General features: G+C 45.3%; 1 protein-coding gene across 3 annotated transcripts in view; it reads left to right on the top strand.

Moving 5' to 3' along the window:
• The window catches only part of LOC115569870 (sodium channel protein type 4 subunit alpha-like), a 134656-nt gene that overhangs the window by 54216 nt on the left and 62554 nt on the right, over window positions 1-17886 (top strand). For all 3 annotated transcript variants that reach the window (XM_030398067.1, XM_030398066.1, XM_030398065.1), the window contains exons 11-15: window positions 50-232; window positions 313-570; window positions 1067-1192; window positions 4864-4984; window positions 6677-6915. In XM_030398067.1, the coding sequence (XP_030253927.1) occupies window positions 50-232; window positions 313-570; window positions 1067-1192; window positions 4864-4984; window positions 6677-6915 (927 nt within the window). The remainder of the gene's footprint in view (window positions 1-49; window positions 233-312; window positions 571-1066; window positions 1193-4863; window positions 4985-6676; window positions 6916-17886) is intronic.

Genomic DNA, 17886 nt, shown 5'->3' with positions numbered 1-17886 from the left:
TTAGCGAACGTCTTCTGTTTTACTTCCTGTTGTTTCTCTCTTCGTTCAGGTTGCCGCACAGAAAATTCTCGACTCGGACTCGCTGATGTCACCAGATCTCTCGCCGTTCGGTCTGCCACTGGACAGCATGGAGGAACGGAGGCGGAGTCAAGCGCTGATGGGAATGGCCGACGTGGAGGCGAACCTATCAGAGGAGAAGCTGCTGCAGGTGGACATGACGGATGGAGGAAAGGTGAGGGGAAGAAGATGTGGATGTGTGGTGCTGTAAGACATCATTAACAGTCAGAGTCACATGTTCTGCTCCTCCTCCAGCCCCTCCACCCTCTCCTCGCTCGCTCCTTCTCCACGAGGACACGGCGGAGCAGTCAGGTCTCCTCCATCTTCAACTTCCGCCTGAGGAGCCGCGGCTCGGAGGGGGAGATGGCTGACGACGAGTACAGCGTCCCGGGCGACGTGGTGGAGGGCGTCGGGGGTCGAACCTACAGCGGCGGGACCTTCAGCGGCATCCTGCCCCACCCGTGGCCCAAACGACGACCGAGCACCTACAGCAACACCAGCAGGGGCTCCCAGGTGACGAAGCTGAGACAGTACATACAGATACTGTGGTTTCACATGAGACCGGATTTGAGATTAGTCACAAGTTGGGATTTGATCTGGTAAAGTTTTGAGAAAGATATTTGTTGAGATCAGCTGAGGTTAGAGGAGATGACGTGGTGATCAGTGAGATTCTTCTGAGATGAGAGGAGTCTAGTTTGTGTTTGACGAGCGCTGTCGTGATATCAGACATCACTACAGGAGTGTGGTGGCCTCAAGATTTTTACATTAGGCGATATTATTCTGATATCTTTGTTTGCAAGATACAAGTGTAGAAGGTGGAGAGAGACGTGAAGGTGAAGACGTGTGAGATTATTGTACGTTTGATATACGATGGATACTGTTTCATAGAAAGGAACAAGATATATAGATGTAGTGAAATAAGTCACACATGTTAAATGTGACTGAATACATGAGTTAAACACAGTAAAGTCTGTTCGTGCTCTCACAGCGTCTCTCTGCGTGTCTCCAGGTATTTTATCCGACTCTGAACATCAACGGGAAGCTGTTTGTCGCCATGGACCAGAACGGGGTTTCCTCACCACCGTTGCAGGGGCAGCTGCCCGCCTGTACCATGGAGAAGGTCAAGGAGGAGAGTGTGAGTACTGTGTGTGTGTGTGTGTGTGTGTGTGTGTGTGCATGTGTGTGTGTGTGTGTCGCAGTGGAAACAATGGTGGAGCCTGCGGCCATCCAACACTCAGACATCTGAATTATGAATCAGCGCTTTGCATAACTCCACTCTGATATCATGAGCTAAACACACACACACACACACACACACACACACACACACATATCTACCATCTCAGATAACAAAGCTGTGGTATTCCCCCCATCCGCACACACACACACACGTACTCAGAACACATAGTGTCACTGTCATGGCATCGTGGTTTAAAGCCACACATACCAGAACAGGAACGTTACTGAGGTGTCCTTCCTTTGTGCACATACCTACACACACACACACACACACACACACACACACACACACACACACAATGCCCTCAATAAGAGCACCAGCAGGATTATTGATCAGTATCCACTGAGTTGAACAGCAAACAGATTCAAACACATTAATGGAACACTTGTTTGTGTTTTTAATATTTGTTTTTATCAAAGTACTGAAAGTTATTTTGTATTTACTACTTCTTCTTCTTCTTTGTCTTCTTTTCTCTTCTTTGTCTTCTTCTCTCTTCTTCTTCTTCTTCTTCTTCTTCACTTTCTTTGGTAAGCCTTTCTTTTACAGCCCCCTCATTACCTGGTATTTACCTGGTAATTACCTAGTAATACAAAGGTGTTACTAGGTAATTACCAATGGTAATAAGAAAGTCAATACAATACTAAGTAACACATTTTTGTTACCATTATATTTACTGGGTAAACAGCTAGAACTGTATCTACCTACTTATTACCAGCAGTAATTACCCAATAACACACTATAACTTACCATATAGTTACCAGGTACATGCCCAGTATTTTGGCCATAGTTTCATTGTAATAAATTTATTATTACCATTGGTAATTACCAAGTAACACTTTCATGTTATCATGAATTTACCAGGTAAATACCTGGTAATTAGGGGAGTGTAAAAGAAAGACTTACCTCTTCTTCTTCTTCTCTTCCTAGTATGTTCCTGAAGTACATCACACATATATTTCCTCTGTATCTACACTGTACTCTACTCTGTACACCGTTCAGTCTGATGCAGCATGTCATCTGCAAAGTAACTAGTAACTAAAGTTACAAATACATGTAGTGGAGTAAAAGGTACAATATTTGATAGAGAAGTGGAAGTATTAAGGAGCAGGAAATGGAAATACTCAGGTAAAAGTACCTCAAAGTTGTACTTCAGTAAATATGCTTAGCTACATCCAATCAGTGGCAGTCAGAACCATTAACTCTGGTTGAAGCGGTCCAGTTCTGTTCTCTCTAACAGAACACTGTCTCTCAGACCGGCAGCTCTCTCAGTCGGAGCTGTGTGGTCTCAGAGGAGGTGTAGCTGAGAGGCAGAAGCTCCTCAGCAGGGATTACTTTTATTTTAATACTTGTTTACAGTCGTCTTCTCCGTCAGGCAGCAGGTCAGAGCATCACGAGGACGCACACAGCAGCTCCCGCCTGGAGGTGTTCAGTCACCTCCACCTGCTGACAGCCGCCTCGTACCTCCACGTTACATAACGACAGGCAGAGAAGAAGAAGAAGAAGAAGAAGAAGAAGAAGAAGAACTTTATCTGTCTTATCTTCTGGTTTACATCCCATTTGTAGACAGAAAAACACAACAGATTGTAGAATTTTGATACTAATTTGACCAAACAACAACAATTTCTCAGTGTTTATTACGTGTTTGTCGTCCACGCCTGCTGGAACTCCACAAGTGAATTAATGTTCTGTTAATGAATGAATCGGTCGATACACTGATATTAAAATATGGACCAGCGGTTCTGATCACGTCGAGCTGCCGGATCAAACTTCACGTCTCCTCAGACGAGTGTGCCGCACAGTTCTGAAAAGTTCTTCGGCGCCGACACGTGTCCGACCTGCAGGGCTGTGTGGGAGCTCGGAGCTGCTGTGAGTTCAGTTCATAGTTTCATGTTGTGAAATGAAGTATTTCTGCTTCCTCGTGTGAACGTCGTCCTGCCGCTCAGACTGATGGAGAGACGAGGAGGAGGAGGAGGAGGAGGAGGAGGAGGAGGGAGCACTCTTAGTTGCCACGGAAATGTCCCCATGGCAACCCACAGCAGCTAACGGAAGCTAAATTAATGGCTGCTGTTGGTGTGTGTGTGTGTGTGAGTGTGTGTGTGAGTGTGTGTGAGTGTGTGTGTTTCCCTGGTGCTTCCCCGCCTGGCGCACAGACAGGATGTAGGCGTCGTCGTGGGCGGTGACCTTCAGGCCACTGCGTCACGTCTCATTGGAGGAACAGTTACCAGGAAGTGTTATGTAATCACACCTGAGCAAATTAGGTTCAACCAGGTTCGACTCCGCGAGGCTGAGAGATCCTAAAGTCCCCCGAGCCTCCGCCACCGCCACCGCCACCGCCACCGCCACCGCCACCGCCTCCGCCACCGCCACCGCCATACATCAACAGATCAGACACACAGAACTTTATTTAAAGGTCGTCTTGTTATCAAAAGGGTTCAAAGACACCACAGGATGTGTAGAAGCTTCCCACAGTGCAGTCGTGATATCTTGTCGAGTATCAAAATACGTTTAGAGGATTTAAAACATCAGTGAACAAAAACAAATCACTCTTTTCTTCCTTTTTTAAAGAGAAAAAAACAGGAATTTAAACTCCTGCATTAAGAAGACAATCTCACACCTCTCTCTGCTGATGAAGGCCATGTGTGAATGATAAACTGTAAAAGGTTCTGCTGGTCCGAAAACACCTTAGTATGACTTTAGTTACTGTAGTTACTTTAGTTACTTTGCAGATTACACGCTGCCTCAGAGCCAAAGAACATTTTGTCCAGAAATAATTCGACTCTTAGATGAACTCTGGACATAAATAAATACAAATGTGACTTTATTTCTTTCTGAATCCTGAAACTTTCTGATTACTTCCAGTTTTGCGTGTTAATATCAAACTTTCAGTGTTTTTGGACCCGACTGTGTCTGACAAACCTCCACAGCTGCCGTCCATCACCTGCACATAAACACGAGTGTCTCTGTCTCGACCCGGAGACATGACGACAACGTGACGGTAGATTATTACAGTTAATGTGACTTCAGTTTGAACGGCGACAGCTGGAGTCAGATTCTGAGAGGAGAGTCAGTCGATGTTTGTTGTGCAGCTCATCTGGTACCTGAGGAAATATCCAGCACACACACACACACACACACACACACACACACACACACACACACACACTGTTTGGATTTCTCTGATTCATTGAACACCAGTCTTCACCTGTGTGTCTGTTGCCCGGGTGATAAAAAGCACACAAAGACATCGAGGTGCCGTTTGACCCGTTTGACCTGGCAGAAATGTGTGTGTGTGTGTGTGCGTGTGTGTGTGTGATGCTGTCACCATGGTAACAGATAATCATGAATGAGTGAATCATGAATATGTGTGTGCTTCTATGACTTGTGTGTTTTCAGTAAGAGTGATTGTTGCTGTGTTTTTATCCCTCCTCTTTGCACAATATGATGAAATAAGTGACATCCTCTTCCTCCTCTCCCTCCTCTTCCTCCCTCCCTCCTCTTCCTCCTCTTCCTCCTCTTCCTCCCTCCCTCCCTGTCTGTCTATCTGTCTGTCTGTCTGTCTGTCTCAGGTCCCCACGTCCACCACGGAGCTCAGTACGATGCTGTTGCCTCGCCCTTCGTCCACGCAGGGCTCCGAGCGGCGGGGGAGGGCGCTCAGTGCTGCCAGCTACCTCACTGACGCCATGGAAGGTGAGCTAAAGCTTCGGCCATCAGAAGAGCACTTCTCTGATTGGCTGGCGGGTGTGCAGGGACAGAAAGGAGAAAGGAGTTAAAGAGGAGGCAGCCGTCCTGTTTGTCTTCTCAGACTCATAACTCTTCAAACCTGAACTAAGAGACGTGAAACTCAGTGTGACCTTCAGTTCACCAGGATGGTTCCATCCTCAGATCTGATCTCAAATCAGTGAAGAGAAGCTTCAGAACTGAGAACTGAGAATAGTTGTTACCTCAAATCTGTTAAATAACAATACTTGAGTAAATGTACTTAGTTACATTCAGTCACTGCTAACAGTTCTGGACACCAACATGAAGACGACATGTTTGAGTCTGTGAGAATGTCTCCGGTCGACCCAGCAGCCTGTGTTAGCGTTAGCGTTAGCATGTTCACTGATTACCAGAAGCATTTTTGACTCTCCATCAGATTTCACAGTGAGCTTCCTGTCAGATCCTCCAGGCAGCTGCTGGTCCCAGATCAGCTCGACCACAGTGAATGTTAGTGAGTTAATGATGTCAGCTGAGGGACGACGACCGAACAAATGTGTCTGTGTGCCGACATGTCACTGTCACCCTGTCTGACTCCTACCTCAGAGTGTGTGTGTGTGTGTGTGTGTGTGTGTGTGTGTGTGTGATTGTATAACCATGTATTTGTCCAAATTTTGCATCCAAGTGAGTCTGTTAACGCTTCTGTGCGCGTGTTATTGTGTGTCGATACAGGATTGTGTAACTGTGTCTGAGTTTGTGTGTGTGTGTGTGTGTGTGTGTGTGTGTGTGTGTGTGTGTGTGTGTGTGTGTGTGTGTGTGTCTGTCGCTGCCCGAGCCAACCCCAGGGGAACACTGGCTTTGTTTGTGCCAGAGAGTCGGAAAAGGGAGAGAGAGATAGAGACAGAATGAAGGAGAGAGAGAGAGAGAGTGTGTGTGTGTGTGTGTGTGTGTGTGTGTGTGTGTGTGTGTGTGTTTGTGTGTTTGTGTTATCCTCATTAACCGTGAGATCATTCCAAGTTTGCGTGTGTGTTTGATGATATTCATGTGTTAGATTTTTGGGTTCATATCTGCCCAAATCTGCATCCATGTGTGTTGTAAACGTGTGTGTGTGTGTGTGTGTGTGTGTGTGTGTGTGTGTGTGTGTGTGTGTGTGTGTGGTAGGTCTGCTGAGTCACTGTCTCTCCCCTCGGCAGTCGCTGCTCTTAGAGAACAGATCATTATACAGAAAAATACAAACCCCTGTTTGCTGTCCTCCGTCCATCTGTGCATCCTTCATCCCTTTATTCTTCCTTTCTTTAACGTTTCCTCCGTTCTCTCTGATGTTTACTATCATTTCTTTATCTCACATTGTTTTTATGTCCTCTAAACAATTGGCTTTGTGTCAGTAAACCATTGTCAGATCTGCCTCTCTCTGCTGGTGTCTCACGTTCTGAGTTCATTAACAGAACCGGTACCGTCCCTGCTGAGCTGATGATCCGGGTCACGACTGACGACAACAAAACTCCACTGAATTCTGTATTCTTTTCAAATGCATATAAAGGTTTAGTTTAGATTTGTGTGAAACAACTTAAAACAAAAACAAAAGCAGCTGGTGGGATTATATGATGTTGGTGAGATCAGGTCGTCTATCGTGGATCTGGTCTTGATTCTCTCCTCTCCTGTCGTTGGTCCGGGTCGGAGCAGAACTGGAGGAGGCCCATAAGAAGTGTCACCCGTGCTGGTACGCCTTCGCCGACCGTTACCTGGTGTGGGAGTGCACCCCCTGCTGGCTGCGGGTGAAGGAGCTGGTGAAGATCATGGTGATGGACCCCTTCCTGGATCTCGCCATCACCATCTGCATCGTCCTCAACACGCTCTTCATGGCCATGGAGCACTACCCCATGACCGACGAGTTCAACGGCATGCTGAGCATCGGAAACCTGGTAGGATGAACAAACGTTATCGTGACCTGAGACCGTCTGAGAGTCTGGATGTTGTCTGGTTCTTAGTTTTAGAAGCTGTGTTGTGTGTTTTTTTCTGACTTGTTCCAACACTTGTTTTTATATCCACATGACTGATGAGTATTGATCAAAAATCTCATTCAAAGTACTTCAACAGCCTTCAGGTAAACATGACTGTCCCCATGAAACAGCTGATAAAATGTCAGGTTCTGTTTCCTGTAAAAACAGTCTGCAGCCAACAGAGCTCAACAGTGACCGCCCACTTTTTTAACGGCTCTGGTTCCGGAAGTGAGTTTGCCATTCATTTACTCCATTGACATTTCATAAAGTCCTTATATAAAGAGTTTAAGGCCTGGAACCGAGCCAATCAGCTAGCAGATGAATCGTGACCATAAAACATTTATTTCGGCGCAAAAAAATGTTGGAAAACTGAGAAAAAAGCAAAGGTACAAGACTGTGTACATAATTATCTTAAGAGTAAAGCAACTACTCATCCCATAAACCATTGCGAATGTAACAGCGACGTCTCTGATTGGTGGAGCTCGCTGTTACCATGGAAAAGTTTACCGAACCCGCAAATTTCATGTTCGGCTGAACCCTTAATAAACTCTTCTTCTCATCACTAAATGAACGCAGCAGGTCAGAAAGTGAAATCATGGTCGCTCTGTGGGAAACGATCGTAGAGTTCAGTGTTAGCAGTAACTAGCTAGCATGAAATTCGGGGGTTTGGTAAATATTTCCATGGTAACAGCGAGCTCCACCAATCAAAGACGCCGCTGTTACACTATAGGATTGTGGGTAGTGTAGTATTTCTCCATGAGATCGCGAATAAATCATGTTTTTCTCAAAACAAGATTGATATCAGACGGACTTGTGGCTTCTACAGGATCATATATCATCGTTTGACAATCTGATAACTCGTGGTGAGTCTACTTTGGATGGTTACAACATTATGGCCAATAATCAAAATCTATATGCAGAATATGAATGGCATTTTCACTTCCGGAACCTCACTGTTGAGCTCTATACTTTAAGCCCCACCCCCTCACCTCTGAGTCGCCGACGCTGACTCTCGACAGACCAGGACGGAAAAACACCATACCAAGGTGGTTTTCTGCCCTTGACTGAGTCAGCAAGGAAACGCCATAAATCAGCTCAGTGCTGTTAGCGTCCTCCGTCATGACGACATCACTGCTGGTTATCAGTTTGTTTGTTAGCAGCTACGTTAGCCACCAGTAAATCTATCTGTCCAGAGCTGCTCGAGGCCAACGGAGGGAAAACAGGCAAGAAAGAAAGAAGTGTTTCTGTACAGTAATCTGTGAGGTCACCAGCAACACACTCTTCTGTTGAGACATCACGGCGGCGTTTATTGGACGACCAAAGACCATATGAGTGCAGGATGAGTCATCAACATTTTGAATGTGTTTCCAGGAAGTTTTAAACTCTTGAAGCAAGAAATATGTGAAAAAAGCACTTGACTTCATGAGGAGTTGAGTTCATCAAGAGTATATAAGGTAAATGTTGCCTTGTAACTATTTGGTTCAAGTAGATTTAAAATCTGAGTCAGATCTGAAGAAAATATATTGAAAAAAATTAAATGGAGTCATTTAAACTGAGGATTTCATTGTGTATCAGGATGTTACAGAAGCTGTAGACGATCATGAGTCAAACACATTATGTTTTTATTGTTTACTCCACATCAGGAGTTATTTTGTTATCATAGTCGTAGAAAAATAAATCCAAGATATTCTACAAGATATTGAGATAAATTATCACGAGAAATCAACTCGGACCACGACACACACTCCTCTGTAGGCTGCGGTTGTGAGTTTTAAAGCAAACTATGTGAACTTTTGCCATTAAAGTATTTTACGCATTAATAATTACACATTTATCTATTAGTAATTAGCAGGACCCTCCTTTTGTTTTCACTTGATTACAGGTTAGTTTTTTTCATCATCTCGGGACAACTGAGCTTGTTTCTCCAGATGACACATTTAAAAAATAACTGCAGTGATGAATGTTGTGAGCTTCTGTACGATAACACCTAAATTGCAAATATTATCTAAAGGCCGTATCAAAGCCGAGGGTAGTTTATGTAACAACTCAGTTATCAGCTAACTTTCATTTTCAAAAGAACATTTTTATTGTTATTGTTCTTTTGTCATTGAAGGAAACACGGACGGAGCATTCAGCTCTTTGACAGCAGCTGCCTGAAGTCACACACATACAGACCAGACAAACAAATGTGTTAATAAGCATGTTAGTAACAACAGAGGAATTATTATCAAGCACAAATAAGAACAACGAGATCAATAAAACACTTAAATAACAATTAAATCCAGTTCCTCTTTGGTCCTCTTTCCTGATTGGATGTTCTGGTGAATCTTCCTTTTGGACATCTTGTAAACTTTACAGAGTGTGAACGTCTTCGCGACGTGTTCACCGAGCATGTTTGTGCAGTAAACAAACTTCAGGCGGGTTCAGGAGGCAGCGAGAGCGAGAGTGACAGAGAACCAGAACCACTCGGGAGAACGACCCTCGGACCTCTGAGACCGCCTCAAACCTCTTTTTACAATTTAAAAACCTCAGGAGGAGAAACACACTGGGGTTTCTTTTCTTTCTGGAAGAAAAAGTGTGTGTGTGTGTGTGTGTGTGTGTGTGTGTGTGTGTGTGTGCGTGTGTGTGTTTCAGTATTAGAGCTGACAGAAACGGGTCGGATGCTCTAAACCACCGTGACTAACTCCAGTGTTTGACCCTGCAGGTGTGCCGACGATCTGACAGGAGCTGATAGGTTGATGCAATATGGTAATTGGTTCACCTGAGGTGTGAAGGGCTCACGGCCAAAATCACCATGTTGATCACACCTGCGCACACACGCACACACACGCACACACACATGCACACACGCGCACACACACACACACACACACACACACTCGTACCTGCCCGGCGATGTCAGCTTCCCTCAGCTCAGGCTGCAGGCAGCTGTGCAGGCAGAGAATGGTAATACAGTTTATAAGTAGAAGCGGTGGCTTTGGGCCGGCCTGCAGCTGTGGTGTTCAATCACCGGCACCGAGCCTGCAGGCGGACCACTGGGGGAGAGTTACCTGGATCGAGATGGATGCTTTTACTAACACAGTGATGTCCTACTTTACAAATGCCCCGATATTTGAAGGAACAATGAAGAAAATGTTCCTTAAAAGCAGATTTTTCAGCATTTTAAAGTGTTTTGTTTCAGTGAAAATCAGGTTTCTGCACAGAAATAGGACAAAAATCTAAAAGGTTTCTTATAAAATGTCCCCCAGATTCCACCGGGATCGTCTCTGACTGCGATACGGTTGCTGTAGTCAATGCTAGTGTTTCCACCGGCGTTGCCGCGGTACGTTTAGGCAGATCTCTGAGGAACGTATGTGACGAGAATGGTAAAATGCACCTTGTCCGCTGTCAAAACAAAATACTGTGCCGACTCTGGATCTACAGCAAAGCAAAGTCTGAAATATGAACAATAGACACACTTAGAACAGACAATAAGGACAAGATTAAACCATGTAGCTGCTCAACAACTGTAGAAACACAAAATCTGAGCACGTCAACAACATCAGACGTGACGCTACACCTTAGAAATTTGTTGTGGACGGAAGAAACAGCGCCGTGGTGGGCACCTTTCAGACAAATGCACACAAAATGACGGACAGTGTTCAGGTGAGCAGAACTTCTTGTTTCGCTTCACCAGCTCATGTTTCTACAGACTGTCTGAAAGTCAATCAGGTCCCCTGGAGGATGAAACTGTCCGAATCAGAGCTAATCAGTTAATTAAGCGATGATCGGTTTAATTACTGTGCCGTCATTCTATATCTCCACCTGGTCAACTGTCCAGACGACATGAAACTCGACCCAGAGGAGCGTTGTTCAGCCCACAGTCCCAGCAGTTACATAATATCCCTCTAATGTTGCTGTCACCTCCTCTGCAGTTTGATGTAGCTGTGTACTTCTGCAGCGTAAACACTCCCAACTTCTTCCTCAATTCAATTTAGAGCAGTTCAGGTCTCAGATAAAGGCTGAGTCACGTCTCCGGGATCCGATTGCAGTCCGGAGTCGCTAAGTTCTTTAGGGGATAAAGCCTCTAATCCTCACAGATGTTTACATAGCATTTAGCGAGCCTTTCTGACGGACAGCAGAGCCTGTGTGTGTGTGTGTGTGTGTGTGTGTGTGTGTGTGTGTGTGTTATGTAAGGCAGTGTGTAGATGATCATGTCAGGACATTACTGTGCTGACAGAATCAATGTCGACTAATGCCCTCACTGTTTGTTGTTGTCTGTCGTGTGCTCTTCAGCTTCGCTCACATATCAATATTTCCATGTGTGTAGAGATCTAACGGATACGTACCATTTAGTGGAGGCTTTTATCTATAAAGCTGCGCTGTGCATTAAGTGAACGTAACCTTCACTGTCGATTACGGAACACGAGGTGTGGTCCGACAGAAACTGCTGTTGTTGGCTGCACCTGTACAATTATCTTTGTTGAAGCTTCCTTGACTCACATAGTCCTGATGTCCCACATGAAGGCCGGTTGGGTCAACGACTCTGTAAGGACGCTCCCACACTCTGTAAGGACATTCCCACACTCTGTAAGGACACTGCCACACTCTGTAAGGACAGTACCCCATTCTGTAAGGACACTCCTACACTATGTAAGGACGCTCCCACACTCTATAAGGACACTCCTACACTATGTAAGGACACTGCCACACTCTGCAAGGACACTCCTACACTATGTAAGCACACTGCCATGCTCTGTAAGGACGCTCCCACACTCTGTAAGGACGCTCCCACACTCTGTAAGGACACTCCTACACTATGTAAGGACACTGCCACACTCTGTAAGGACGCTACCACATTCTGTAAGGACACTCCTACACTATGTAAGGACACTGCCACACTCTGTAAGGACACTCCTACACTATGTAAGCACACTGCCACGCTCTGTAAGGACGCTGCCACACTCTGTAAGGACGCTCCCACACTCTGTAAGGACACTCCTACACTATGTAAGGACACTGCAACACTCTGTAAGGACGCTACCACATTCTGTAAGGACACTCCTACACTATGTAAGCACACTGCCACGCTCTGTAAGGACACTCCCATACTCTGTAAGGACACTCCCATATTGTAAGAACAACCCTACACTCTGTAAGGACACTCCCACATTGTAAGGACACTCCCACACTCTGTAAGGACACTGCTACACTCTGTAAGGACGCTACCAGACTCTTTAAGGACACTCCCACATTGTAAGAACACTCGTACACTCTGTAAGGACACTCCCACATTGTAAGGACACTCCCATACACTGTAAGGACACTCCCATACATTGGAAGGACACTCCTACACTCTGTAAGGACACTCCCACAATTTGTAAGGACACTTCCACACTCTGTAAGGACACTGTCACACTCTGTAAGGACACTCCCACACTATGTAAGGTTGCTACCGCATTGTAAGAACACTCCTACACACTGTAAGGACACTTCCACACTCTGTAAGGACACTGCCACACTCTGTAAGGACACTTCCACACTTTGTATGGACGCTACCAGACTCTGTAAGGACGCTACCAGACTCTGTAAGGACACTTCCACACTCTGTAAGGACACTTCCACACTTTGTATGGACGCTACCAGACTCTGTAAGGACGCTACCACACCCTGTAAGGACACTGCCACACATAGTTTAAAAGCCTGCGACGTCATAGAGCAGCTGACGTCACCTGATGAATGGTCGTGGTCACATAGAACTTCTGATCAGATAAATAAGAATAAAACAGATGTAAAACTATATCCAATAAACCAACCGAAGGCTTGAGACGCTCAGTTCAACTGTATCAAAAGCTGCTGTAGGATCTAAAAATTATAAAACAGATGTTTGGTCATCAGCATGAGTCCTAGTGGTTGTAAGGAGCATTCTGCACCACAATAAAGATCTAACAGTTACTGGATGTCTGTCTGTTCTGGGAAAGGGATCCATTGTTTCCTCCTTTATTCCCAGCAGTTAAAGTTTTCTGGTGGTAGTTAGTAGAATTGTAACTTTTGCAAACCAGAATACATTGCATGGCTTCCTCATAGATCCCTTCCTGGCAGAGTTCGGCGTCTTGGACCTCCACAGGTCCTCCATTTCCTCCAGAGGACTCGGGGACCTTGCAGACTTTGTATGAATGACATGAAAGTTTTGATAAGACGTATTTCCTGCCCTGATTGTCCTCCGCGTCTCGTTAGTGTGTGAATGAAAAATGAGGCCGGCGGTCGGCAGTAATGAAGTTTCTTTGTGGGGAAGAGACAGAGAGAGGGCAGCAGAGGAGAACGTCATGGTGGGCTGTGTTTTCTTTGTGTGACTCGTGATAAAGGTGCTCCCTGTGTGATCTGGCACACACACGGCGTCCTCTTCTATCTAATACGGTCAGCATTGTGCTGTCCTTGCTCAGGGGCACTCGGGCAGTGCTGGGTAATCCTAAAACTTTGAGACTTACAAAGCATTTTTTAGGGGTTTTTTTCCGGACTTGCTCGAAAAGAAACTGTCGCCTACAAGTGAGAATGATTAATTTATGTAAACTAATTCCTGGACAATGTGAATAAATTACATATTTTCTGCTTTTCAACAGATTTTATATAAAAAAATAAAATAAAAACGACCAAACGTCGACGACAGAGGAAGGATTCATTATCATAAATCCACCTGAACTGACCATCCTCAGTGTGTGTGTGTGTGTGTGTGTGTGTGTGTGTGTGTGTGTGTGTGTGTGTGTCCTGGTGCTTACTCATTACATCTGCCTGGTTGTGACAAAAATAATCATGTGTCACACACACACACACACACACACACACAGCAAGAGTCCGTGTCATCCTCTCTCTGCTGATGTTACTGTTATTAGTGAGTGCTGAGGTCGACATCTCTGTGTGTGAGCCAGCAGCACACACACACACACACACACGCACACACACACACACACTAGTCACAGTAGTTTTTCATCCTTCAGTCAGTGAATCAGAGACTTTGCTTCTGCAGAAACACACACACAGTCCTCAGTGTGTGAACTTGAACACAACACAAACCCTGCAGGGTCCAGGTCTGGGGTCCACATTTAATCCTCCGTCGTTATGGATCCAGTCTGTCTTTAATTAGTCAGTGATGAACCGGTCTGTTCATGAGGGTCTGAAGCGGGTTTAACGACGTGATCACGACTGGTACCGACATGATGAAGAGCCCACAAACATCCTGAGTCCTTCACAAGCTCGGCTCAGACCTAATAAATCTGATTATATGTCAGAGAGTGAAACATTACATACTCTGTGTTTGATATGAGACCATCCAGATATCAGATGTGTTTTCAGTTATTGATATCATTCTCTGGTGTCTAAAGACATGCAGGTAAAGACGAAGACACACCAAACTGAAGTTAAAGAACGAGCTGTCGGCTAACTGTCGTCTGCATCTCTGCCAAAAAGCTGCACTTGAACACAACGCAGAGACGACAGCTGGCGGCCAGCTAGCTCATATGTTGGGCTGTTGTGATTAAGCAGCATTTTTTTGACACCTCTCTCTTTAAAATAGCTGCTTCTATAACTGAGAATATGTCTGAGGAAAAATTACACAGAGGACAAAAGTAAGGACAAACTGCACTGAATGCTGAATATTAAAGAAACTCTCTTTCTTTTAAAAGTAATAGATTACAGGCTCTGACATGTACTCAAAGTATCAGAGTAAACACACTCCAGTCTCCCTCTCTGTCTGTTTACGCCTTCTTACGGCTTTTACGTCTTTGTCTCGTCTCGCTGCGTCTGCCGTGCGTGATGTGCTCTGATTGGTCCACATCAGTCTGCTGATGCTGGGAAATAACAAGAATCCATAATTCAATTCAGACGCATGAATGGTTGTGTGATTGACACAACCTGTGACCTGTGACCAGTCTCTAAAGGTTAACTTTAAAGATGATGGATGAATATTATTTTATTATTATTTCCAGTGTACAGACTGATAATCGTGAACATCTCCTGACGGCAGGTTCATCATCTACGTCTTGTTATCTGGGATGTTTCCTCAGCAGCTCCGAGGCCGCAGGCTGCTGCTGATATTTGACAGCTGAACTGTGTTTAACTTCATTAACGTCACTCCGCCTGACGTCAACACACACACACACACACACACACACACTGATCAGTAACACAACACCACCATACTGAACTACATTTAACTACAGCTCTGCTTCATCACCACAGTACTGAAGTCCCAGCTGCTCAGTGTGTCTCAGTGACCTGTAGTTCAGACTAAATTAAACATGGTTGAGTTTTTAGTTTTTAAGAACTAACCAGGAGCTGAAGTCATTCAGAGGGAGAGTTTTGGTCATCGTGCATCATCAGAACACACATGAAACATAAGACAAGTCTCCAGCTGCTTCACCTGACGTTCATCATCAGGAGGAAGGAGATGATGACTGGACTTTCACTTTTGGGTGAACTGCTCCTTTAAGGAGCTGACACAGTATATTTAGCAGGATACAGCCAAGCAGAACATTTCCTGACAGGATTCATCACGTCAACAGACAGAATGCTTCCTGAAGAACAATCAGCAGATACATTTGTTCATGTCGTAGCTTTTGACATCGATTATCAGACGTCTTTAGACAGGAATCAAACCAGCAACCTCTCCAGTAACTAACCAGCCAACGCCATCAGTGTGACCCGTCACCTCTTCCTCCTCTCCTCTGAATCTCTTACCGGCTGATTTATTTCACATTTTCCTCTCAGCTCTCAGTTTTCTCTGCACCTTTTTGTCCTGAGAGGGCCTCCTTCACCGCCGCCGAGCGAGCGAGAGGCTCTCCTGATGTCAGTAATAATAACAGCGTGATTGTTGAGTAGCTAATCAACGCACTACAGAGTTAATGAGCCCATACAAGAGGACCGTGTGTGTGTGTGTGTGTGTGTGAGGAAAAGGTAACCCCAGAAAGATCCTGATTGTGTGTGTGTGTGTGTTACTTTGTGTATGACACACACATGAATGCAGTCTGACACACTGTTAAACCTCAGAAGTCATTTTGCACACAAACACACGTGTGTCACGTAGCCGGTGTCACATCGAGGATCTCCCTCTCTCCAGAACAACACACACACACACACACACACACACACACACACACACACACACACACACACACACACACACATACAGGATGTGAAGCAGAGCGAGGCGGGCGAGCTGAGGTCTGCAGAGAAGGAGAGGCTTAAAGGATCAAACCACAGGAGCACACAGCCGAGGAAAGAGTCGCTCAGACGACCAGTTTGAAAAATCAACAGATCCAGAGCATCAGGTCCGGATCAGGTGTCGCTCGGCTCCAAACTCAGTTCATGATTTGGATCCACACTGATCGACCAGCATCGTGCAGAGAGCGGCTGGTCGACAGATGTGTGAATTTAAAGTTTGTCGTGATTTGAAGCAGTTGCAGGTCATAAAGATTCATCTTCACCTGACGGAGAATATCAGTGAAGGAGATTATCGAGGCTCCTCTTCAGTCTGAAGCTCGTCGACAAGGTTACAAACAGACATGAAGTGTTTGTCAAGAGCATGCAGCTCGAGTTATAGTCGGAGGAAGGGTTGGAAACCGTGTTTTCTTATCAATGAAAGTGAGCAGGGGTGGAGATGAAGCTCAGATCCAGACCGTCTGATCAGGTTCTGATCCGGAGCCATTAACAGACGGGAGGAGAGCTCAGAGATCAGTCTTTAATCTTTGGGATTCACTGCTGAGAGTTTTCAGACTGTTAAATAAAGAATTCCCAGTGACCTTAGTGAGATGAATAACTCACCGTAGACTTTTGGTTTCACGCTGGACTTGTGGGTAAAAGTCCTGCGCTTGTTTGACCCGACCCGTTCTCTATACAACACTTCCCCTGACTTCCTCCTTTGCTGCATTAATCACAATGCCCAGTAGGGGGCGTGGCCTAACATACACATAAGTAAGGGTCATAATAAGCTGCGTTCTCAGTCGGCCTTCACGGTTACAGTCTGCTTCGCCTGTTTTCCTCTGTGACTGTGTGTCTCATAGCGTGTGATGGAACATGTTTAACGTCCGGTCGGTCTGCAGAGCAACACGACGCTTCATCAGTTCACAAACAGCCACAGTGGGTCAGAACAGCACCACATCCGTCTGCTCCCCACACCATGAGCAGAGTCCAGGTTTAGGTCTTGTTTTGTTTTGAAGCATCAGCTGTGATCTTAATGAGAACTGTTGTGGCTACGCTAGCAGTGTATGCTAATGTGAGCATAGCAGGTCAGTGTGCTGGAACGTCCCCGAGTTCGAACTCCTGTTGGCTTTTAAAGAACTTGTGTACTTCAGCCGGAGTTATAGGAGGTGACACGTGTGTGTGTGTGTGTGTGTGTGTGTGTGTGTGTGTGTGTGTGTGTGTGTGTGTGTGTGAACCTAACCCAGTCTGAAATGTCCTACCCTTTGGCTAACGCTGCCCTTCATTTAGCTCTTGTGTCTTTGTGTGTGTTGTTGTGTGTCTCTTTGTGTGTGTCTGTGTGTGTGTCCTTACCTGAGTGTATCCATTTTTTTAGCTCTCTGTGTGTGTGTGTGTGTGTGTGTGTGTGTGTGTGTGTGTGTGTGTGTGTGTGTGTGTCCCAGTTATGTTCCTTATTACAGAGATTATCTCCTCGTGGTTTTGTTTTTAATTTGATCTTTTTTTAAATTTAAATTTAGATTTGAGAGATCAGATTTTGTTACTGAGTGTGTCGGCAGGTAAAACAACAGGTTGTCTTCTTCTTTCTTCTTCACTGTTTCCTCTGGGTGGTTCTGGGACAAACACAACACATGTTGATTATTTAATAACATGATCAGAAACGAAGAGGACGACGGTTATTTTTCAGCAGAAACTTCCTCAAATGCACCAGATTAGATCAAGCAG

The sequence above is a fragment of the Sparus aurata genome, chromosome 19 (genome assembly GCF_900880675.1).
Source record: "Sparus aurata chromosome 19, fSpaAur1.1, whole genome shotgun sequence".
Taxonomy (NCBI): domain Eukaryota; kingdom Metazoa; phylum Chordata; class Actinopteri; order Spariformes; family Sparidae; genus Sparus; species Sparus aurata.
Note: the sequence above shows the minus strand (reverse complement) of the source record. Positions and strands in the feature narration are given on the sequence as shown.